The 24234-nt window shown below is 37.6% G+C and overlaps 11 protein-coding genes and 1 non-coding gene across 12 annotated transcripts; 4 read left to right on the top strand and 8 right to left on the bottom strand.

The window, feature by feature from the left end:
* Positions 1-411: 411 nt before the first annotated feature.
* RAI1_1 (decapping endonuclease targeting mRNA) lies at positions 412-2139 on the bottom strand (the record flags this gene model as incomplete). The annotated part of the gene is made up of 1 exon (XM_043194378.1): positions 412-2139. The coding sequence occupies one exon, from the start codon at positions 2137-2139 to the stop codon at positions 412-414; it is 1728 nt and encodes a 575-aa protein (XP_043050702.1).
* A 314-nt stretch (positions 2140-2453) lies between these two features.
* SSH1 (Ssh1p) lies at positions 2454-4148 on the top strand (the record flags this gene model as incomplete). Its single annotated transcript, XM_043194377.1, has 2 exons — positions 2454-2463; positions 2662-4148. The coding sequence occupies 2 exons, from the start codon at positions 2454-2456 to the stop codon at positions 4146-4148; spliced, it is 1497 nt and encodes a 498-aa protein (XP_043050701.1).
* Positions 4149-4401: 253 nt separating this feature from the next.
* Positions 4402-4483, bottom strand: KQ657_003675. Its single transcript has one exon. It is a non-coding gene; the product is annotated as a tRNA-Leu (tRNA).
* A 582-nt stretch (positions 4484-5065) lies between these two features.
* CIP1 (Cip1p) lies at positions 5066-5950 on the top strand (the record flags this gene model as incomplete). The annotated part of the gene is made up of 1 exon (XM_043194376.1): positions 5066-5950. One exon carries the CDS (start codon positions 5066-5068, stop codon positions 5948-5950), a length of 885 nt encoding a protein of 294 aa, XP_043050700.1.
* Positions 5951-6751: 801 nt separating this feature from the next.
* Positions 6752-10927, bottom strand: KQ657_003673 (uncharacterized protein; the record flags this gene model as incomplete). The annotated part of the gene is made up of 2 exons (XM_043194375.1): positions 6752-8603; positions 8889-10927. 2 exons carry the CDS (start codon positions 10925-10927, stop codon positions 6752-6754), a joined length of 3891 nt encoding a protein of 1296 aa, XP_043050699.1.
* A 147-nt stretch (positions 10928-11074) lies between these two features.
* On the bottom strand, positions 11075-14551 carry KQ657_003672 (DNA-binding protein; the record flags this gene model as incomplete). Its single annotated transcript, XM_043194374.1, has 2 exons — positions 11075-14381; positions 14544-14551. 2 exons carry the CDS (start codon positions 14549-14551, stop codon positions 11075-11077), a joined length of 3315 nt encoding a protein of 1104 aa, XP_043050698.1.
* A 337-nt stretch (positions 14552-14888) lies between these two features.
* On the bottom strand, positions 14889-17039 carry KQ657_003671 (uncharacterized protein; the record flags this gene model as incomplete). Its single annotated transcript, XM_043194373.1, has 1 exon — positions 14889-17039. The coding sequence occupies one exon, from the start codon at positions 17037-17039 to the stop codon at positions 14889-14891; it is 2151 nt and encodes a 716-aa protein (XP_043050697.1).
* Positions 17040-17338: 299 nt separating this feature from the next.
* KQ657_003670 (uncharacterized protein) lies at positions 17339-17920 on the bottom strand (the record flags this gene model as incomplete). Its single annotated transcript, XM_043194372.1, has 1 exon — positions 17339-17920. The coding sequence occupies one exon, from the start codon at positions 17918-17920 to the stop codon at positions 17339-17341; it is 582 nt and encodes a 193-aa protein (XP_043050696.1).
* Positions 17921-18037: 117 nt separating this feature from the next.
* On the bottom strand, positions 18038-18583 carry TRP99 (Trp99p; the record flags this gene model as incomplete). The annotated part of the gene is made up of 1 exon (XM_043194371.1): positions 18038-18583. One exon carries the CDS (start codon positions 18581-18583, stop codon positions 18038-18040), a length of 546 nt encoding a protein of 181 aa, XP_043050695.1.
* Positions 18584-18834: 251 nt separating this feature from the next.
* Positions 18835-19377, top strand: DCP1 (uncharacterized protein; the record flags this gene model as incomplete). Its single annotated transcript, XM_043194370.1, has 1 exon — positions 18835-19377. The coding sequence occupies one exon, from the start codon at positions 18835-18837 to the stop codon at positions 19375-19377; it is 543 nt and encodes a 180-aa protein (XP_043050694.1).
* Positions 19378-19425: 48 nt separating this feature from the next.
* On the top strand, positions 19426-22329 carry SPT20 (Spt20p; the record flags this gene model as incomplete). Its single annotated transcript, XM_043194369.1, has 3 exons — positions 19426-19431; positions 19460-19466; positions 19730-22329. The coding sequence occupies 3 exons, from the start codon at positions 19426-19428 to the stop codon at positions 22327-22329; spliced, it is 2613 nt and encodes an 870-aa protein (XP_043050693.1).
* A 167-nt stretch (positions 22330-22496) lies between these two features.
* Positions 22497-24065, bottom strand: KQ657_003666 (uncharacterized protein; the record flags this gene model as incomplete). Its single annotated transcript, XM_043194368.1, has 1 exon — positions 22497-24065. One exon carries the CDS (start codon positions 24063-24065, stop codon positions 22497-22499), a length of 1569 nt encoding a protein of 522 aa, XP_043050692.1.
* Positions 24066-24234: the final 169 nt, after the last annotated feature.

Raw genomic sequence — 24234 nt, 5'->3', positions numbered from 1 at the left:
CCAAACTGATATAAAAATTACTGAGATTACCTATATATAGACCGTTCCTTCTGGCCGTCACACGTTGAAAGTCATAATTGAGCTATAAACATAGTCACAATAGTCTGTACGGGTATCAGCAGTAGATTCAGGTACTTACAAGCCGTAAATGTAAGCTGATATTATGAGAAGAAATAAAAGTATTAGACATTCTTTATGTAATAGTTTCTTCTTCAAATGCAAGGAAATCCTCTGATATTTATAGTTTTTCTGGAGAGATATGGTGCAATTGTTCCACTCTATTCACTTGTCTTAGGGTAGATCGTCTATAGCGTTCATAATAATGTTCGTCAACGTTTGGTTTTTGTTTACCGCCTTCACGTAGCAGTCCTTGAAGGTCTTCAACTAACATAGAATATCCATGTCATACCCTCAAGTACACATAATACTTGGGGGTGGTGTTGGACTAGTGAATGCCTTATGTGGAGTGAGTGACCTTTCCAGGTCATGTCTCCAACAGTACTTGTTTTCTTTTTTAACTCTGTTTTTACATTTCTGACCTGCTTTTGTTAATCCTTGACACTGGTTCTTAGAAGACTCAATGGATTCAGTATTTTCATCCGATTCTCCAATAGATTCTACTTTTAAACACTCCTTAGAAGGAAACTTTTTCTTTTGAAGCTCTTTCTTAGAAGACTCTTTCTTGAGAGAGTCCTTTTTAGAAGTTTCTTTTGCAGCAGCTTCCTTTGAAGCAGATTCATCTTTGAGAGAAAGTTCTTCAAGATTAGCCCACTTTTCTTCTTTTCCCTCAGGTTTATTGAGGTAACCTTCCTCAGAGAATTGTCTTCTCCATTCTTTGAAATGAGATGGAATAATGCTTTCAACATCATGTTGTGTTGGATGGATATTCATTACTCCATTTGCAAGATCAATTTGGTAAATCGTATCTGGGTCAGGTTTGGTATCCCAACTTTTAATAACATTATTTATCCACATTATAACCATCACAAACCATACATCTATGAATTTAGGATCTTTAAATGATTTTTTCATTAATTTCGAATTTTTACACTGTTTCATCGAACATAGCTCAAACTTCTCATTCCTATAACCAATAATCATATCTTCACATCCAGCAAGTTGATTTCGAACTGCAATTGAATCCACTCGTGTCTTAGTTTCTTTATGACACTTGATCTCAACGTAGTTCTTTAATGCTTCCATACTAGTAAAATCAGGTTCCCTGGGGATACTTGAAGGGTTTTCCCAACATGCATCCACTTCACACGACACAAGAACTCTCAAATCAACGCCTTGATAATGAAGATCATGTTGGACCATAGTGCAAAACCTTGAACAGTCTTCAATACTTTTCTCTTTTTCATCATCATCATCATCATTAGATACTTGATCCCATTCTGTTGTTAAAAGGTGTTCAAAGTTAACTCCCGTCATACTCGTTTGATTTAACTTAGACCGAATCTTATTGTCATCATGAACAAAGACCTGACCATCCAAAACAGAGAAATAAAGGTTGTTTGGTTGGTAGTTAAATGGTAAAAGTAGTAAGCTTGATAATGAACCTCTTGAAAAATGCATATCAAACTTAGTCTTTTTATTTGATTGAGCTTCATAGATTTGAAATGCCTTATATTTAGAAAAAGGAGAATATATTTTCCTAAAAGTCTGATACCCTTTACTTAAATCTATGTTTGATATTACTTGATGATTTTCATCAAATATTTCAGAATTAAAGTAAAGCTTTCTAGAAGATAGAGATCCAAGAAATGTATCGCCATCTTTTGTTGTTGAATAACAAAATAATTCCGTGGGTGGATCTTTCAGAATGGATTTCAAATACGCAACTTCACGATGGAATTCCTTCGTTTTAATCAATGAAAGTGAAATCTCAGAAGAATGAATCATACTTGAAATCCTTTGTTCCAGAAACAATCTCCATATAGTATTAGTGGTTTTAGATGGTTCTATTGTATCAGTACCTTGCTTATTGCTACTCTCAGGAATAGAAGATGGTTGAATAACCATTTTAGAAAGGAGATTGGAAAGTGACTCCGTTTCAATGGGACTCTCAGACCCATTCCGATCAATTGCAAGAACCATTTTCAGGTCAACAGTACGATTCGCTTGCAGTCTACTCATTAGCAAATAATCTTTTACCAAGTGACATTGTAACGCAATAATGGAAATTCGCTTTAACTCAACTTAAGTCTTGGTGAACTCTCCAATAATAACTATCACTGGCAAAGGAGGTAAGTAGTAGGCTCGTTTCAATTCCTTTCTGCCTATCAAAACCGTGGAACACACACGACCACCAAGTGTCGTGCACACACTCAATCTGACTTAATCCGACGTCCTCCAGTCGAAAAATTTGATGCTAAGTGGTATAGCCTTCTAATCACCGTATATACTTATATATACGGAAAGACTAGTGGAAAAAAATTAGTTACATAGACATGGGTGGATGTATGTATATGATGATAATATGAGTGTATTACTCCGAAATTTGATCCGAGGATAGTGGCCTTCTTACTTTGGATTCAGTTGTTATGGATCGTCTTCTGATTTTTGACTGATAAGATAAGATAAGATGTTACAAATCATTCGACCACACCCTACAACGTTGAAGTCAAATAAATTATTGTATATACTAACACATATCAGTTCGTCTTCTTGACTTGGCTAAGTTCTTTTTGCCCTTGTTGCCAGAATGTGAAACTTCTGATGAAAAGATTAGTGTTGATGAAAAGATCATGTTCACTTTAGGTGCTGGAGTAATCTTTTTATTAGGACAATTACCAGTTTATGGACTTGTATCCCAAGCATCATTTTTATTACATGATCCTATTTCTCCCTTTAGGTCAATTTTGGCAAGTGAAAAGGGTACCTTATTTGAATTAGGGTTATTACCTGCATTTACCGCAGCGTTTGTATGGCAATTGGCTGCTGGTTTCAAATTAATTAACGTTAATTTGAACTTGAGAGGTGATCGCGAATTGTACCAAACTGGTCAAAAATTGACTTCCTTTTTATTGGCAATTGTTTATGCCTTTGGTTTAATTGCTTCCGGTTATTATGATGATGTCTTGAGTGGATATAATGCTTTGGAAGATGGTATTCCTTATGGTAAATACTTTTTGGTGTTCCTTCAAGTTGTTTCTTGGTCTTTTATCACAACGTTGATTATTGAAGTCTTTGATAAAGGATTTGCCTTTGGTGGTGGTGCTTTATCACTTTTGGCCATTCAAATCGCTACCAACATTATTAGAGAAACTCTTGGATTGGATACTTTCAATTTGCCAAACTCAGATGTTCAAGAACCAGTTGGTGCCTTGGCTGTTATCTTGAGAAAGATTTTCTCTTTAGATTTAACAAGTTTACCTGGTGCTATTAAGTCTGCATTTGTTAGAACCAACTTGCCTAATTTGGTACAATTGTTTGTTTCCATTTTATCTGTGTTGATTGTTATGGGCTTGCAAAATTTTAGAATTGAATTACCAATCAGATCAACTAAGGTTAGAGGTATGGCTAATGTCTTCCCCATTAAATTGTTGTATACTGGTGCCTTACCTATTATTTTTGCTTATACCGTATTGGCTAATGTTCAACTTCTCGGTTACTATAGTATTCATTTACTCCAAAACTTTGCTCCATTTTTAGCTACTATCTTGGGATCTTACACCGTTGATCCATCTTCAAATGATTTGGTATTAACTTCAGGTGTCTTAAGTTATTTGGTTCCTCCAACTGGTTTAATCAATACCATCTTAACACCTATTAGATCAATTATTTTCTCTACTGCTGTCATTCTTTTATCCACTTGGTTTGGTTACAACTGGTCCTTCATCTCAGGAAGCTCTCCAAAGGATATCGCTAAACAATTTAAAGATCAAGGTATCTCTATGCCTGGTAAGAGAGATGTTTCCATTACTCATGAATTGGGACGTATTATTCCCGTAGCTGCTGTTCTGGGTGCTTTCATGCTTGCAGTTGTCGTTCTTGCTGCCGAATTCTTGGGTGGTGGTGGTAGAGGTGCCGGTATAGTTGCTGGTGTTTCAGCTGCACTTTCAGTTTTGGAAGAATTCATGGTTGATCTTCAACAAAATGGTGGTGTCTCCCAATTGGCCAGTGCTTTCACTGGAGGAAGATAATAAGACAGTATGATATGATGTGATCCACAAAAGAAAATGGGTTTTTCTTCTTAAAAAGATATTCCTATGGGGACGTTATTTATTCCCCAATTATGTCCATATAATTTTTAACTAGTCATGTGCTATTTTTGCCACAGTCTTAAACTATTAATCCTTGTAAATCTATAATACTATAACGAACCTGATTAAATAGCTGTCTAAATTATAGAAGTTGTAAATTAAAAAAATGATGAAGTAAGGAAGTATAGTATGATGACTCCGACGTGATTCGAACACGCGCATCTTACGATAACAGAACTTGAGTCTGCCGCCTTAGACCGCTCGGCCACAGAGCCCTTACTTAGAAAATAGCATGTTGGGGAAAAACATAAACCACAGGGTCAGTGTGAGCCTTGGAGTAGCACAAAATTGGTCCGTTATTGGATATAAGTTGTTGTCTCAGTGTCATTCTTTCTTTGGGAATGTATGGTATTTCGGGGACTACGAGTTGAGACAATAATAATTCTATATTCGTTCACATTTTGTGGGGTGTGGATCCAGTAATCGACCAAAACAAGCCCCGTTTGAACTTAGAAATTGTGTCAAAGTGTTGGAAATAGTACGATTAATAATCTTAGTAAGATGACAAAGCGCACGTGACTGTTATTAAGAGAAGTGGGTATTGTCATTTGTCATATCGACCAATATGGTAATCTTAGATCCGGTCAGATTAAAAATAGATTACGGTGTCTTATGGTATTGCTATATTGCTGTATTGCAGTACGCCACACCCTCCACATGTCATTGCTGACCACACCATTACGCCCCATGTCCAATGGTATATAAACAGGGGAAGGTTCCATGAATTGAACCGATGTTTGATAATCATTAACGAAGTTAATTAACAACAACAATAACAATAATAATAATAAGAAATCATGTCTAAGATCGCAGTATTTGGTTTAAACGGTGCCTTGGGTGGCCCAACTTTGGAAGCGTTAACTAGTGCTCCATTTGCTGGAAAAGTTGCTTTTCCAATTAAGGCAATCACTAGAACCCCACAAGAATCAACTGATAAAGTCCAATACATTAAAGGTGATTTAACATCTGACGAAGGTGTGAGTGCACTTATTGAGCAGTTAAAGGATGTTGATGTTATCATTGAATTATTAAATGGCAATCCAACTTTAGATTCTGCAATGGAAAAGATTGTTGGCACTGTCAAGCCAAAGTTGTTTATCCCCTCACAATTTGGTACTGATTTGAAAGCCACAGAAAAGGTATTCCCTGGATTCCTTTCATCAAAGGGAATTCATTCTGCTAATGCTAGAAAATCCGGTGTTAAGACTGTTGATGTTATTACTTCACTTTTCTTTACTAAGGGGTCTTTCTTGGACACACTTGTTCAACATGCTGGAATTGATCCTGAAGAAAAGACAGTTACCTACTATGGCCCGGAAAATACACAATTCTCTTTCTCTAATACGGATGATATTGGCAAGGCAATTGCAGCCATTGCCACGTTTGAAAACAAAGATGTATTACCTGATGTTTTACATATTCATTCTGGTAAGATCACATACAAGGATGTTGTGAAGAGATGGGAAGCTATCAATGGGGTCACATTGAAGTCAAAGTCATACACATGGGAAGAAACCCAAAAGTTGGCAAAGGATACTTGGGCTACAGGATTCGACCCTTCTAAGTTCTTGTTGTATTTGAACTTACTTATTGGGATAGGTGAAGGTTTGAAGTTTGATCAGGTTGATAATGAATTGATTAATCCTAGTGAATCACTCTTTAAATGGAGTGCATTCAACTAGTGTCACGTGACCATCAGATTGAATTCACGTGATAGATATCGCGCTACCATTCGATAAGGATAAGTGAGTATTCTACAAGTATCATCAAATAATAGTACATTCTCTTATTACTTTATAATAATAATAATACTATTAATAATACAATATGGAACAATATGATAACGCTCCGCCATATAAAATTGTACTTCTAGGGGATTCTTCTGTTGGAAAGACATCCTTAGTACACCGGTTCACCAAGAACTCCTTTGATCAACACACTGCCAATACAATTGGAGCAGCCTTCATCACCAAGTTCCACAGTGGAGTCCAAGACCCGAACCGTAAAGTTAAGTTTGAAATATGGGACACAGCAGGTCAAGAGAGATACCGATCGCTTACCCCCATGTACTATCGGAATGCACAAGTAGCTTTAGTATGTTTTGACTTGAGTAACATAGAGTCTACGTTTTCCCGAGCCAAGTACTGGATAGAACAGTTGCCACTACAGGGAGGTGGATCGGATATAAAAGTTAAAGTGGTGGGCAATAAAAGTGATTTGATGACTACCGATCTGTCGTTAACTCAAGTGGAAGACTACTGTAATGAACATAGACTCAGTCTTTATCAGACCAGTGCGAAGACTGGTGATGGCATAGCTCATTTGTTTGATGTGGTAGTGGATGAGATAGATGACGACTTCTTCCAACAATATCAACAACAGCAAATGATGCAAGATGATATACAACTTGGATTTAACCTTAATAATAGTACTAATGGATGCTGTTGATATTATTATTATTATTACGATGACTAAATGCATAATTACAATTCAAGACCTTTCTGTCTCCAATACTCTCGTTTCACTTCTTTATCCTGTTTTGGTTTCTTCTTCCGTGGTGGCTCCTCATCAGAACCTTCTTCGTCATTGTCGTTGTTATTACTGTTATTCTTATTCTCTTCTGAATCACTATCAATTCCCATTATGTCTGCTATCTTCTTGGTATTGTTGATCAGAGGCTTGATCTTTTGTGCTGCCTCCATGAATGTCGTGTCTTCGTCATCACTTTCCACTGTCATATCAGAAAAGTAGTATTTATCATTCCCATTGGCTCCATCAGAATCGTCATCATCGTCATTTTCGTTGTTGTCTTCTTCTCGATGGTTAACAAGTGCATCATTGGTAATCTTATGTCTATCATCATTGAAATCTCTTTCCTTGCCTCGATATTTAATAATCTCTCCCAAGATCAGTCGATTGAGTCTTTCTTTATAAGATGCAGCATTCAATTCAAAACACTTCTCAACTAATAATTGATATGCTCCTCCAAATGCCTTCTTCACATCCCGTAGGTTATAAGATGATCTAGTGATATTATTATTAGGATCTGAAGGATCTTGAATCACTATGGAAAAGGGATTTCTCGAGGCATTTAATTCAGGATAATCCCTCTTTAGTAAATATTTGGGCAAATCAGTCTCAGCATCAATAGCAAGTGCTAAATTATCATAGGAAAAATTCCTACCATATAACTCAAAGAATTCAATTAATAATGGTCCCAAATTGTCCATGGCATCCATACCTTTGGTAGATAATCGAGGATGTAATTGTAAGAAATGATAACACATAATTATAGTGGCATAACCTCCTAATCCTCCTACATGAACGTTATTTAACTTTCTGGACCGCAAGAATTGCTTGATAATTAATACCAATTCTCTTAAACCTGGAGTTGTCTCTAACCATTTCCTAATCTTTTTGGCTGCTTCAATCCCATTCATTCTCTCAAATGAAATATCAATATGTATGTTTGTTTTAGGATCAACAAATTTAATAATGGGGACTTTTGCCTTAGCAATCACTTCAATGTCTTTGGCTAACTTTCTGGCCCTTAAATATGATGATAATTGATATAATTTCAGTCGTTGTTCTAAATCCCCCATGGCAGATACAGCAACCAAATCTATATCAGAACCCGGTAAATATAAATCAGTAGCACTTGATCCAAATACATGAACTTCAGATTCTGGCCAATAACTAGTAATCTTCTTCTTTAATCCATTTATAACACTGTTCCGAGTCATGATTTCCTCCAGTGATGGTGATATATAATCAACAAAATCCTTCATCTCATTGGTTAACCAATCAGCTACTTCCGCTTGTCTTGAATGGTCTCTATTCTTGATCCAAGGATAAGCAGAACTTGGCTCTACCAGTTTATGCACAGCACTATGTTCATCACTACTAAGAACTCCGTCATCAGAATAGTCATTATAATTATCCTCTTCGTTCTCCGAAGAACTGAACCCAAACTCAATAAAGTCTTGATTATTCGTTAACTCATTAGTAGTAGTCTTTTCTCTTTCATCATCGTCATCATCGTCAGCATCATCATCACCAACTATAACTGGATCATTCCCTTCACCACTATCACTCTGCACCACTATATCAGATTCGTCTCCAGATTCCACCAACACAATCTCGGGTTCACGAGACGCTTCCTTCAGGGCAAAATCATACACAACTTCACTATCACTATCGTCAGTGTGTGCAAGAACATCAAACCCTCCAGGGACAAGTGGAGCTAACTCGTCCGTCTTTTTCTTCTTCTGTCGCTTATTTCTGTTAGCGGAAACGGCTTGGCTCTTCCGTTTGACCCCCATGACGTTCTGAAGCCTATAATTTCAGAAGCTTAAACGTATGGTTGGTGTTCCCTAACTCAAACTCATTTCACTGAAAAATATTCAAGGTTTTGGACAACACACGACTTTGGTGATGCTTGGTTGCAACCCAGCTGTTTGGCTGCAACTTTATCACAAATTGTAATTGAATACTATGACATTTAAGCCAACCAAAATAACAATAAGAAAGGACACCACAAGTAGCCATAACCTATAACGCCACAGTTGAAGAAAATATGTGTCCACTAGAAGACACATTAGTACTGCAAGGATGACATACAGACAGGTGTTCTTTTGGGTATCAAAGGTCCCCATGGCAGCTACTAAAGCTAATATGGACACATACAGACCCACAAGATCTGTAGCAACATTTTCTGGAATAGAATTTACTTTAGTTTCATGAAGTTGTGGCTCAAAAGCATCATCTGACGTAACAAGTAACTCAAGAGCATCTGCATCACAAATAGATAAAGTATCCTTATCATCACTGTTAATATTGTTAATACTTGGATCATTTGCAGTAACACTTATGGTGTGATCAGACAGATTTTGAGTTGTTCTAGGAATGAAATATTTAAACTTGAATTCATCCATTAACCCAGCTACATCAGGCAACAGGATACGTTTATGGTCTTCAGAAACAAGATCATGACCTTTTATCATTGAAAAAATCAAACAAGCAAAATCATCAATAATTTCACCCGAAATCTTTCTATGATGTGCAAACCACTCCAAAAATTGAGATTGGGTTAACTGCTTATACCAATTGATGATTTGAATTCTTGAAGCTTCAGGATCTTGTTCATTCTCAATTGAAGCAGAAAATGGAAGTTCCCCCAGACAAAGCCAACATAGGATCATCCCCAACAGGTAGATATCACTTTCATAAGTGAAGTCATGAGTAAACCTATTTTGTTGCTCATCACTTTTATGATTAGCAGGATCATAAACTGATAACATCCATAACTCTGGGGCCGTGAACTCTAGGGTTCCAGTATTCCCCTTCCGTTCCCTATTCTCATGAATAGACAGTAATGCAGTATCAGATTCTGTGATACTATGTTTATCAGTGAATTTACCCTCTCCAAAGTCACTGACCAATACTTTAGGTATTTTTTCCAATTCGTTCAGAAGATCTTCTAGAGACTCAAATACTGTTGAACAGCTGTTGATCTCGTATTTGGCTTCAAGCAAACAGTTGGAAGGTTTTAAATCTCGGTGCAAGATGCCGTGTATATGAAGATAATTAACACCAGTTATAACATCTTTGAAGAATTTCCAAATTTCAAGAGCATTCAACCAAGAAGGTGAATTATCGGTATCATTAATTTGTCGTTTCCTTAACCTACGTTTCATTCGTTCTCGTTCAACTTTATCTCTGTAGGAAGCATAACTGTCTGAGGGGAAATTATTCTTGATAATTCCTTCTAAATCACCCCCATCACAATATTGTTGCAATATGAAAACATATGGAACCTTATTATGGAATTCTGGTGGAGCTGATGATTCGTTTGCTGGAAGTACAAAGGCCTTCAGGTCCAGAAGATCTCCTAATTCAAGCCAAACATGATTATATCTGATTAAATTATTCTCGTTGGCTCCTTTCAATGATAATTCATATAAAATTAGTACCTCCTTTAAAACTTGTTCTAGAAACTCAATCTTGTCTCCTATGCTGATTCGTTTAACGGCATATGTCCCTAATGGGATATTATTAAGGACATGAACCACTTTATACACTTGAGCATGTGCGCCTGATCCAAGTTCATATGGTGGAACCTTTTTGAAGAACCGTTTGAAATAGTCCTGATTAAAGATTTGATCAGGTAATCCTTTAGGAGTCTTGACCTTTATCTCGTCAACAATTGAAGACGAAGAAGGCGAAGAAGAAGCCGGAAGTCGACTTAAAAGCTTGAAATAATCCTGATGCATAAACTCTTGTTCAAATAGGCCATTACTGCCGCCTGCCAATATAGGAGGAGTATTACTGAACTCATTATCTTCTCCTCCTCCTTTACCACCTCCTTTACTAGTGGTATTGTTACTGTTGGTGCCATTAGAAGTTGGGAATTGACCAGACAACCACAAGAATCCACAATTGGGACACTTGGCGTACGATTCTTCATGTTGAAACGTATTATTATTGTTGTTACCGTTCCTATGTTTACTCTTATCCAAGCTCAATATTCCCAAGTGGTCACCGTTGTTTTGGGTTATAAGTTGAAGGGTATTGTCTACTTTATTGTGGACCACTACAACCCCGTGTCCTGGATACCGATAGATGATTCTGTTGCTTGTGTTATAAGGCACTACCGACATTATTGGAGTCTTATTAAGGTCTGATAGTGGTGAATGGTGTCTTAGAGGTTGAATTGTGGGGGATCAAATATTAGGCCGCGCGCTACCATGTAGGGTTTCCCTTGTAACTACAACCGAGGTTACCGTAACTTGATTAGTATAGAAGTTCTACTTAAGAAGATTAGCCTTAACATGTAGTGCAACATCTATAAGCTCTGAAAGCGTACCGTTCAAGGCAATCCCATTGGCCGAAGAAAGATGATTAGCTTCTTCAAGAAACTGTTCATCCCCAACAAGGTTCTTTATTTCTGAAATTAACCTCATAAGTTGCCTTGTCTTTACAGGTTCAACTCCTTCACCACTTGACTTCTTGGACAAAACATTGTAAGCAATTGAGTCTTGGCCTTTTGCATTCTCTTCCAATGAAGATTCAATTGACGATTCAACAATCACTTGAGGCTGGTTAGATGCTTCAATAACTTTGGCAGTGATACTGTGGTTACTACTATTATCTTCTTGGGTCATAGGAACTTCTACTCTTGGACTTAACAAATTCGATCCCTTTAATTCCAATTGATGTTTCAATGGTTCGTGATCACTCCAAGAATCCTTATTATCTGACATTGAAACCTCTTCTGATAATTCCTCACCGGGGTTTCTTCTAGATAGCTGCGATGAACTGGAGAGTTCCCTCAATGACCCATTATCGTTGCTGGAAAACAAGCTGCCATTGGATCCAGAATCAGATTCACTCAACTTAAGATCTTCGTCGTCATCATCATCACCATTAATAATATTATTATCTCCGTCTTCGTTCCATACCGGTAATTCACCATATTTCTTTAGCCATCTCTTCTTAAGCTTAGGCAATTGGTCCCATCTTCCCTTAACGTAAGTAAGGGTATCAATTTCTGAACTGGTGAATGTCACCAAAAGTAATTTATCCAATGACTTGAAATCATTAGTCCTGCTCTTTTGCAGAAGATATTTCCTCCATAACTTGGTAAAGGCAACAATTTCCGGTACTTCAAGTGACTTGGAAGATTCAAACATTACTGCTCCAGTTTGATATAAGAAATCATATAAATCATTGTCAATCATGAATCTTAAAATGTTCATGGTATCAATATGACTTTCTATTTTAATCTTGAGGAACCGTACAACCAAAGCACGAACATTCACTTGCGTAGTTGCATGTGCCTTAACTGCAAGATACCCTAAAGCTTGGAGTTTCCAAAGATGCATATTCACTGGGAGCCAAACCTCCAGGAAATCTTTAGCACACTCAAATCGTGTTGGGGACATGGATAGAATATCTTCAACTATTGGTTCATAATCTTTATCACAGTAAGTTAAAATCTTGCCTGAAAGCTTCAAATATATCTCCTTTGATTTGCATACTTGTCTTAATACAAATGGTAAATTTGTATTATAGATTGAACGTGACAGCAATTGCTCAACTATACTAGAAATTGAATCGTTATCATCAACAAACTCACAGATTTTATTCATAACCCGTTGCAAATCTTCTATTGATAGAGCACCAATTTTTGAAAGACTTTCTAATGTTTGAAGAATAAAGGTATTTTTTAAATCATTATTATCAAAGATATCAAATACCATACTCATGTATTCAATATACGGTTGCACTGTGAACCCTTCACTTTCCATTATAAGGGTGTTCCATTTTGGTAGATGATGAAGTAAGTTATTAGTACCTTCTGAACCTTTGAGTTCTCTTTTTATAATTGACTTTACTTTGGATATCAATAACTTCAAACACTCAAACTTCATAAGTATTGGAATTGGTTGGACTGACAGCAATATTCCTTCAAGGTATATGGCCAAGATTGGAATATTTGAATGGACCCATTTTTGAGTTAGAGGAATGATTTCCTTAACCTCAACACAATCATGTGATAAGCATCGAAGCGGGTTGAAATCTTCTTGGACAGCAACAGCTTCAGAAGCCAACAACCGTTTGAAAAGATTAGAAGCAATCTCGTCTTCAAATTTAAATTTAAATATACTCTGTTTAAACAAAGGGTTAATGATTTCTGTCCAATAGAATGTATGCCATTTTTGGGTATGTTTTTGGTTAAGCAAAGAATACACTATTGAAAGTGTTAGTGATGAGATTTCATTGAAGAGAATAGGATTACTATTCCAAACCGTTTTGTCATCCAAATGGTTGAATAATCGAAGCAATAATGAAACAATTTCTGTAGTACTATTGTTCTGTTTCAGAAGATAGCTTGAATTTGCTAGTGAATAATAACAAGTGTTATGAACTATAGCTCTCCAGGCATGGATGGACTTTCTTTGGATGCTTTCATTCTTTGAAGTGAGGAGTACATCAAATAGGAACTGTATCCACAGATTTAATGGAGACCATTTATGGAAATGAGGTCCACCAATTAAAATAGATATGGCAGTCCAAATATCCAAAGCATTTTTGGACTCTTCAACTTGTGCCAATAGACGTAATTCTTCAATCACAAACTCCACTAGTGATTTCCCCTCATACAGTTTCTGAATATCATCTCCTTGGAAGAAGAAGCAAATATCAAAAGGTATAGGAGAATCCATAAGGATCTGGATTTTGGATAAGGTGGCTGTATCATCGATGAAACTTCTTGCGGCTTCAAAAAGTGTTTGAATTGCAATTGTTTGACATTTAGATTGGATGACTGGAGGCATACGCAACATATTAACCAATAATGAGGGGAGCCATCGTTGGACTCTTGAAGCCATGGTAGCAGGGAAATGTGTTACAAGACTTCTTATTGCAAGAAACCGATCTGAAATGATTGCTGATGAGTTAAGTTGTCTCATATTTAATACGGCATCTAATGCTATGGCTGGAAGGTTATTAGCATTGAAGAAATCTCTTTGGGATTTTTGTAGGGGAACAACTTCTTTAATAATAGAGATATATGGCCCCAATATACCTCTTGAAAGATTCTCATTCTGTAGTATTTCAGTAGCATGTTTATAGTACCACATTATTGAATCAAAGTAATTTGAACCTAAACGGAACAGGATATTTATCATAGAAGTGGTGAATTTTAAACATTGATAAAGTTTCCGTACATCCATAGCATCAAAAGTATCCACAGCAGCAATATCATCATTCGACAGACATATTCCAAGGTGAACTTCCAATTTGGTGATATCTCTTTTAACAACAGAAAGAATGGCAGCCATTCTTTCTGCAAATAAAGGAATTGTTGGTTTTTCAGCAATTGAAATTAACTGATTCAACGATGCATACACTTCGAACCTCAATTTGAAGCTATCTATACTTAAGACTTGGATAGAACCTTGGATAAGTTTGGAATAAGATTTGGTCAGATCATCTACACTCATTTGAACAATGGTCCCCTGCTGCCAGTAAGCAGGGTTACCTGGAGAAACATGATGATGATGATGAGAATTATCATCATCATCATTATTATTATTATTGGTAAGAATACTGGTATTATTGGTATAACTTTTGATACTCTTAATATCTTTTATAGGTGAGGAACGGTGCTTTAAAATAGGCTTCATTGTTGGCGTTCGCGTATCATGTTTTATAGGGGACGACTTCATTGGAGAAGACAACTCCAAATCAGTGACAAGATCATCAGAGAACATCACCATTTTTTGCTTCTTGAGTGGAGATGAAGGGACTGAGGTCCCACCGCGAGTTCGCTTCAATGCGTGTCTTTTGGATATCCTTCGCAGGGGGGACGTGAGATGGCTTGTTCGTGGTTGTAACGGGGATGAGCTGAGCTCCTGGACAGGAGACTCCCAGTTCATGGTTAAGATAATTAGATATGGCTATGGGGTAAGACGTGGGGTAATGTAAATAGTACACGGTTGTTTGATCTCATCTGATTTGAATACGCGTGCGACTTTGAGACATATAGAGATACATAGACACACAGTATAGAGACATACGACATACGACATAGGCTTATTATATATACATTTATTGTTAAGTTTCAGTCACTGTCTGATCTAGTTCAGGTTGTTCAGGTTGTTCAGGTTGTTCAGGTTGTACTGTGTCTTCAGTCTGTTCAGTTACTGCACGCTTTTCAATCACTTCAGTTTGTTCTGCGACTTCAGTTTGCTCTGCGACTTCAGGTTGTCCTGAGATTTCAGGTTGCTCCGTGGCTTCATTTGGCTCGTCCTCTTCCATCTGTTCCGTCTCTTCCACTTTGACCTTCTTTCTAGCTGGTTCTTCTTCTTCTTCTTCTTTATCCATAAACTTTTGCTTATCGATAGTTGTACCAAAATTAAGCCATTCATATGTTCGTTCAACCTTCATTATCTTCCATCGAAGTATACTAATCTGTTCCTTCACATTACCATCTTCAGCTGATTTCTCAAGTGTAGCCAACTTTCCCTTTAACAAGTCAATATCGGGCAGATTGTCTTTCTTTAAAAGATCCAATCCTGTAGGTGTCTTCATTTTCCGTGACAATTGAGGTGTTCCATATAAGTTGAAATACCGCTTCTCTTTGAAAGGTATCACTGTCTTGAACTTGTCCTTCACTAAATCGATATCGTTGGAAGTTAAAGGAGCCTCATTGAAAAACGGTTTCCCATCAACAGTTTTGTTGTAGATTAACCATCCCCACCAATAGAGTTCGTTCACTGCCAAGTGCTGTAATAAGAAGAAGAACTTCTCATCACATTGTTTCATAACATCTCTGAATCTCTTTCGAATACGTATGATAGACGGTAAGTATGTCTCTACCAATGAATCTTCAGTGATATGTTTGATGTTAGCAGGTGCACTAATGGTCTTTAATAATTCCTTCTTATTACTAGCACTTAACTCAACTAACATTCCAGTAATAATATAAATTTGAAGGAGATAAATTCTTCTAAACTTGGGATTTTTGAATTGGACATCCCAAAACTCCAAATCTTTGGACTTAAGTTCATCATATTCTGCCCCACGCAGCTTTTCAAATGGTGATAGCCAAAACAATTCAGGGAAATAATTCAAACCACTATACTTAGTCTTTAAATTGGATTCTTCAAGATCAGATTTCTTAGGAGCCACCAATGAATAATGTTCATGAGTAGTAGGTATAGTAGTAGCCTTAAGCTTCTTGGACTTGAGTTCTTCTTGTAGTAAATGATCGACTACATCTCTCATGATATCAACATATTCACGTAAGACTCTATGATTAGATTGCTTCAAAAAGTAGTATGGATCCTTTAAGAGCTTTTGAAGCTGAATGGCTCCTATAAGAAACGAATTATTTGACTTGAACTTCCCTGTTGGAATGGATTCATTAATAACTCTGTTACTAACGGAGAAATACTTGTTTAACCCCGTATTATCTTCAAATAGTAAGATTTTGGTCACAAATAAACGAACCCGAGCATCCAAGCGATCATTAAAGGAATCCTTTTGATAGGAATCTTTCTTCTTGTAGATGCAAAACTTATCTGTTACTCTATTGGTGAGCTCCAACAACGAGATCCGATCACTGACTGCACTAGCATCGAACACTTTGTCTTGGAATACTTCAAACCTTGTTTCCATGTAATACCAAAAGATATCTATAGCCTTGGGGGAAACATTGAAAAGTACATCTAAGATATTGGATATACATATGTAGAAACTTGGTTTGATGCCTGGATAGTCGGAGATCACCAAATAAGCAAAGGCATCGAGCAATATGAAAAGCCGACTGAAATAACTCAAATCTTCCTCTGATACATTCTTCACAACGTCCTTTTCAATTGGGATAGATCTTAACAGTGATGGTGATGAAGAAGAAAACGAAGAATTAGAGGATACCATGTACTCTTGATTAAGTCTATCGGCTAGGGTCTGGAATGAAATGGCTAGCACTAAGTCTTGTGACTTGTCTAGAAACAGATCTTTAAAGCTACTGACCTTCGCTTTGGTCTCTTGATCTTCCACGTCGTCAACATCAATATTTGGTGGTGATAATGACGACTGTACCGCATCAGCTAGTTGACTGCGACATACGTTGGCCACTTGAGATAAACTGGAGGGGTCGACTGGATGATTCAATACAATGCTTGGCTCCTTGACGCTAATGGCATCCAATGCGTGTGATATGGCATCAGATGTAGTTTCAATTGCCTGTGACAATGTCATCCTAGTTGTAGAAGAGTATGGTCTAAAGTAGTTATTGATTCGCACTTAGCATTATTGTAGGCAATGGACACAGTATATACAGAGGTAGAAATACACTACATGCATAGAAACATCCTAGACACGCAAAGATGTATAGATACGACAGTTTATACAAGGATATACCAGTTGTAACATTATCTGATACCAGCACCTTCACGACTCCCACCAGGTCCTTACGGTATGGTATACTCTACTATATCTACTTCCATTAGGGCCCGTGCCGTGCCATGCCGTGCTTCTTCCGATAAATATACCAATGCTCAGTAGTTAATACTATTCTTGTCAAAGGCCTTGGATCTAAGCTTCTTTTTATCACTGTGTTTCTTCTTCTCCAAGAGTCGCTTCTCATTGGTTTGTTTCCTGATCTCATTCCATCTCTTTTGATCTTCTTCACTGACTTCAGCAACAAAGAACGTCTTGTCTTTGATTTCTCTAAGCAACTTCCGGAAACACTCGTCGGTATTATCTTCTCTGTTCCTACTTGAATCGCTTTGAACAAGCAATCCTCCAACTTTAGTCTGATATCTAACGGGGTTATGTTGTAGTTGTGTTCGCACTGGTGCTGGAATCCAGTAGCAGAATTGAGGATTAAGCCATCGATCACTTGAAAGCGCTACTGTAGCCTTGGACGATGTTTTGTTAACTTTCTGTCCTCCTGGACCCGAAGATCGACTGAAACTTATGTCAAAATAATTACGGGGAATCTTCTCGTAGTTGAATGTGTCTAGCCATTCTCGGGCCTTGTTGATCTCTTGCTTCAGATACTCAGTTTCAGTGGATATGAATCGTAGAATCAGGAATGAAGATATAGATTGGCGAAAGCAGGATCGTATAGCTAACATGGACGTATAAAGGTAAGGACAAACAGGTAATGACGTAAAGAGTAAGAGTACATACTACAGGTTTTATTTTTCACTCATCACTAAGTGCATATAGTTAGGGTACTACTTTATATATCCTTACAAGCTTTCAAGAACCTTAGCGGCAGCAGAAACATCGACAGAAACGTTATCAGGTTCCTCAAAAACAGAGGAGACTTTACCATCTTCAACTACCAAAGCATATCTCTTTGATCTTTTATTTCCAAAGAACTTTTCAGCATCAAATAGTAATCCCAATTCCTTATTGAATTCTCCAGCAGGATCGGCTAAGAATCTGATACCTTTAACACCACCACCTAAAGAATCTCCCCAAGCTTTCATGACAAAGGCATCGTTGACACCAACAACATAGACATTGGAAACACCTGCATTCTTCAAGGCATCAATGCGCTCAATAAAACCAGGAACATGTGAAGCAGAACAGGCAGGAGAAAAGGCCCCTGGAATACCAACAATAATGGATTTTCCATTCAATTCACTGGGTAAGTCAACTGCATTACCAGGAGACCCTTCAAATAAGGTGATCTTAGGAATGGAATCACCAACAGCAACGAATGCACGTGGTGAGGTCTTGAATCCACGGGTCAATTGCATAAAACGGGTGCTTTGAAGTGTTCTCAACATATTAATTTTAGCTTTGGAGTATTATAAGGAGCAACAGGGGGTAAGGATTAAGTTGTTTCGTTCCCCACAGTAATTAAGTTGACGATATACTTGTCCACACAGAAACCGGCATATAGGTCTACACAAATTTTCAACATTTCAGTGCTACCATATAGAAGTACACGACCAAATATATACATTTGAAGCGAGTATCAAAGGCCCACAATGTAACACACTTAAGAGGAGGGTTCATTAGCAGTTTGGTATTAAAGATGGTGGATGTTACTGCAGAACAGATCACACAAACCGAAGCAGTAGATTTATATCGAAATACACTTAATTTCAACGTTATCAGCCGATACGATCCAGCTATCAAACAGCTCCTATTCACATCATCACATTGTGTGGTTTATAAGTTTGGAGAAGAAGAAGATTGGATCAAAACAGATTATCAAGGAACAGTATTATTATATTTACGAGACTACAAGCTTCCTGATGCGAACCGCGCGGATCCATTGAATTATCAAGATTTACAGAATTTGTTTTGTTACGGACTTATACTACTTAACCGGACCAAGCCCGAGAATTTCTCACTAGGATTACTTTCTAATAAGATGAATCGACACTTTTTACCTCGAGGATTGCCTCACATGCCTATGTTTGAGATGGCAGTTGAATTGAACGATACAATTATTATTGTGAAGAATGTATTGGGAGAAGTCTATGGACTTTGGGTGTATGATGAACAAGATAGAATGAAGTTGTTTAAGACTTTGGAGTACTGTTTGAATAATGATGTCACTAATAATCAGTAGCGATAATTAACACAGGTTGTTTATAATATAAGATAGAGATACTAGTGTATGACAGTATTGTACTGTAGTAGTACTGTAGTAGTACTGTAGTAGTACGGTAGTAGTACGGTAGAAGCTTAGTGCTACTGCAATGGTATTAGAACAACGTTTTATGTGCAGGATTTTTTCAAACGTAAAATGTAGCCCAACCTCAACATAACATAATCATCAACTACTCATTCAAACAGTAGAAGGCAACACTTAGCTGAGGTCCAACTGGTGTGACCATCTGTACAAGGATTCTACTTCATATAACGTAGTTTATTGGCGAACTTTGAAGAGAGCTGTCTTCTTATTATCATTACTACTAAAGGAAGTGTCTGTACAGGGATATCAACTATGAATGCTAATAGTAATAGTAGTAGCAATGGTCATAATGGCAGTGGTAATGGCGGAGGCAATGGGAACACTGCCATGTCGTCGCAACAACAACAACAATTGTTACGGAAACAACAACAACAGCAACAACAACAAACGTTGTTACGTCAACAAATGAGGATAAGAAATACCTTGAAGACGTATCAATTCCCCAAGACTTCAGCAGAAATTCTTAGAAAGTATGCTAAATATCCTCCATCGATCAATTTCCATATCTACGAGAACTATTACAAGTTCAACAATACTCTGGACGGGAATAGAATACCGAAGAATTCTCCCATGATCAAAGACTTTTTGCATCATGTACTTAGAGAGGAGATTCCTTTGGAGATGAGTGAGCTTTTAAAAGACTTTGCAATCAGGTCTTATGACGGGTGCTTAATCTTGCAGGTTTATGATCATAGAAATCTTGTTTCCTCCAGTCGACCTCCGGTTGTTAAACAACAGGCTGCTCCTGGTACTGAAGTTAAACTGGAAGGTAAATCTGACTCTAATGGATCAAACCAAGAAGCTGGTGGTAGTAGTGGTAGTGGTAGTTCCTCAAAATCGGTTCCAAGTGCTGCTGTAACAAAACCTAAGACATACAGAACTTTATTACGTCCAACACCACTCTCATTATACTATGATTTACTTTATCAATCTGATTCTTCATTAACTGGGTTCAATGATTTGGTGGCGTTGCAAATGGAGTCAGAAATCTTGACTTTAACCATTAGAAAGTTGGACCTTCTGGTTCCCTTGAATGGATATTTATGTGATTCTTATCTCCAACCAGAATCTGAATATCCTAAGAAGGTATGGGATGAAAAGACTCAAGATTATAAATTGGTTTTTAACCATTCAGATTATGAAGATAAACCTTTACGGAAATTACATCAAGAAGAAATGGTTATGCATAAATCTTCTGAGTACGAAGAATTGATGCTTCTCTTATCCAATAAATATAAAGATTTGAATGAATCTGCCAAAAAACTTGTTATTGTTGGTTCACAATCTCTTGCAGCAGCAGCAGTTGCAAGCACTTCTTCTAATCCTCAACTGGCTTCAGTTGGTGCCAATAATAAAGCCAAAGAAACATCGACAAAGAAACCTGATGCTAAAACATCCACAATATCAAATCCTAAACCACCTTCAACAACCACTAGTGGTTCTGCTACGGGGCAATTCATGAGATTAAGGTTCATTGAAGAAATTAGAAAGAGGAAGGAAGCTCAACGTGCTCAACAAGAAGCAACTGTTAGTCAAACAGTTAGTCAGGCTCAAAATATAGCAAATAACAATATGGGTTCCACCAATAAGGCCCTCAATAAGCAAAGGCAACAGATTGTGCAAAATAATTTGTCCCAAGTTCAGTCTCTGATTCAACAACAGCAGCAGCAGCAGCAACAACAGCAAACACAACCACCACCACCAACATCTTCATCTCAGCATCAGCAACAACAACAACAGCTGAATACATCTGCTCCCCCTCCGGTAGCTAATATTTCACAAACTGATCCAAACTTTGCAGTTGCTGCAGAGAAGCAGAAACAAGTTGCAGCCAAAAGAGCTCAGTTGTTGAAGCAGCAACACCTTCAACAACAGCAGGCTCAATTACAAAAGCAACAACAACAGCAGCAGCAACAACAAAAACAAGTGCAACTGCCCAATTTTGGTAATCAAAGAATGTCACCTGCAATGCAATACACAACACCTGGTTCCAACATGAATTCACAGCCAGTTTCTAATATCGGAACTCCTGTGATGCAAAATAGATCTCCCGCTGTTCAAGGGTCTCCAGACATGCAACAACACCAGCAGCAACAACAACAACAACAACAACAACAGGCACAACAGAAGCGTATGCAACAACTCCGTCAGTTCCAACAAATGAGACAGATGAGACAGATGCAACATCCACAGCAACAGCAACAGCAACAGCAACAGCTCCCACAACAAGGTCTTCAACAAGGTACTGGAGCTCCAGGACAGAACATGAATACACAACCACTACCAGTGCATGGCCAAGGTCCAGGACAAGGACCAGGACCAAGTCAAGGACAAGGACAAGGAACCTCCAGTACGCTTCAACAACAGCAACAACATCTTTTCCAAACGTTATTAACAGAACAAGAGCAGGCTCTATTCAAGCAAATGCACCAAAAGGTTAATACTTGGGTACAAATTGGACTGAGTGGTGTGGCACCAAATAGAACAAGATTGACTCCTACACAACAGCAACAAGCATTAGCCCAAGCCAAGGCACTTCATGGACAGTTGATGCAGAAATTCCCGGTTTATTATCAGAAGTTACGTCAATTACAAGCACTACAACGCCGTGGTCAACAAGGACAACAACAAATGGGACCAGGAAGAGGAGGAGGTCAACAACCTACCAACCAACAACTGGGAATGCCCATGAACCCAAATTATAGCAATGTTGGAGGGAAGTCACTACCAGGAGGAATGAACTCCCAACAAGCTTCACCACAAATGATGAACCAACAAATGATGCAACATATGCAACAAAAGAACCCCTATGCTAAAAAGAGCTGAATTCAAGAGATCATCATTATATTATACTTAGAATATAAAGAATTAGATTCATTATCAAATCAAACATAAACAAAAACCCAACCTGGAATGAGCAAACCAACAAATAATAAACTAATAAAGAGAAGAGGAAGAAGTACAAGGAAGATGGTAGGACGGATAATAATACCTTAGGACTTTGCCTTTGAATGGCCATACATTCCAAGTGCCACAATTGTACCAGTGACATAGAAAAGTCCCTTTCCAACTTCTTTTAGTAAACCTTTGATTCTTGATGGTTGTTCCACTTTGGCCTTCTTTATTGGCCTGGTTAATTTAATTAATTGACCTACACCTTCTTCGCCATCTTCTTCTTCTTCAAGACATGATTCTTCATCAGATTCCATAGCATCAAACGATCTCTTTCTTCCGTTACATAATTCAAAATCAGAATCATCTAGCGAATTATATGAATCATCCAAAACATCTTGTAAACAACCTCGAGAAGTATCACAGTTATCTTCACTATAACTAACACAATGAATCTCACTTCCTGGCCATAATTCTAACCTTTCCTTAAAATAATCCTTACATATACACCCCAAGTTATCATTAGATACCAGAGAATCGGTTTCCACTTCATCATCATCATCATCATCATCATCATCATCATCATCATCATCATCATCATCCTCTTTTCCTTCACTATCCTGTTCCTCGACACTTTGATGACAAGAGGAAACGCCAGCTTTATCGCAACATTCTCCCTCATACTCAACGCAGTCACAAGAATCTTCTTCTGAAGTCCACACAACTTGATCCCCAGAACATGTAGATAACTTATCCTTCTCATCGTCATCTTCATTGTAATCATCAACGTCTTCATCCAGGTCATCCAGGTCATCCAGGTCATCTTCATTATGTACAACAATGGCATCAGGACGAAGTACACCTGAAAAGTCCTCAAAAGCAAACACTTGCACTTCTTCTTCATTCTCTTCTTCGTCTACTTCAGACTCCAGAATGGTAATTTCACCATCAGAATAAGAACAGACATTTGCTTCTGCAGTATCAGCATCTTCACTCTTTACAGAAGATGGCACTGAAGAAATTGGAAGAGAGCCTTCATTTTCTTCCATATCTGGAATAATTCCTGTGGTCTCAGGTTGGTGGGGCTCAGAAACCTCAGTCGAAATGTCCATTGTCTTATCATACACTGGACCTGAATCTGAAGAAGGATCCTTCTCAACGGTCTCCTCACCATCCAAAATAATTGGAGTACTTGAAGATACACCTGAATTGTCTTTGGAGATTGAAGGAGGTACTGGAGCATTTAAAGGAATAAGTAAAAGAGTATTACCATCAATTTCAACTTTATATTCGAGAGCCACAGTTGGAAATCCAAACTCACGAAGTGGAACAGATGAAGTTGTCTTTTCATCAAAACGACTTAAAATCTTCTGAATAGAAGAAGAGTGTCGAGATACCACAAATCCCAACGTATCGTGATCTTCAAGTCTTTTCCATTTACCTGGAATTAAAAAGCAATCATTGAGAACAGTACCGAAAGTGGAACAACTATCCTTAATATAGAAGTCACCTTTAGTTAATCTAATAGCACCATGCTGCTTTGAAATATGAGAGTTCACAAGAAACAAATTATCATGAGCAGGAGCTCTGGAATCATCTGATTCTGATGCTCTCTTGATAGCAATTTCCTTCCCCTCTATTAGGGTAATCTTTCTTGTTTGAGGGACCATCGACCAATATTTGAATAGAGCTGTAAGTAGTCAGTCAGAACAAATGAAAGCAGTCAGTTAGAATTAATGTAACCAATCAGTCAGAATGCAATATATTCAGTTAGAATCAATCAGTTATTCAAAACAAAGTCAACTCTTATAGTTTCGGTTCCGAGTCAATCGTAAGTAT

The sequence above is a fragment of the Scheffersomyces spartinae genome (genome assembly GCF_019049425.1).
Source record: "Scheffersomyces spartinae strain ARV_011 chromosome Unknown scaffold_4, whole genome shotgun sequence".
Taxonomy (NCBI): Eukaryota; Fungi; Ascomycota; class Pichiomycetes; order Serinales; family Debaryomycetaceae; genus Lizanozyma; species Lizanozyma spartinae.
This window is presented reverse-complemented; position numbering and strand designations above follow the sequence as displayed.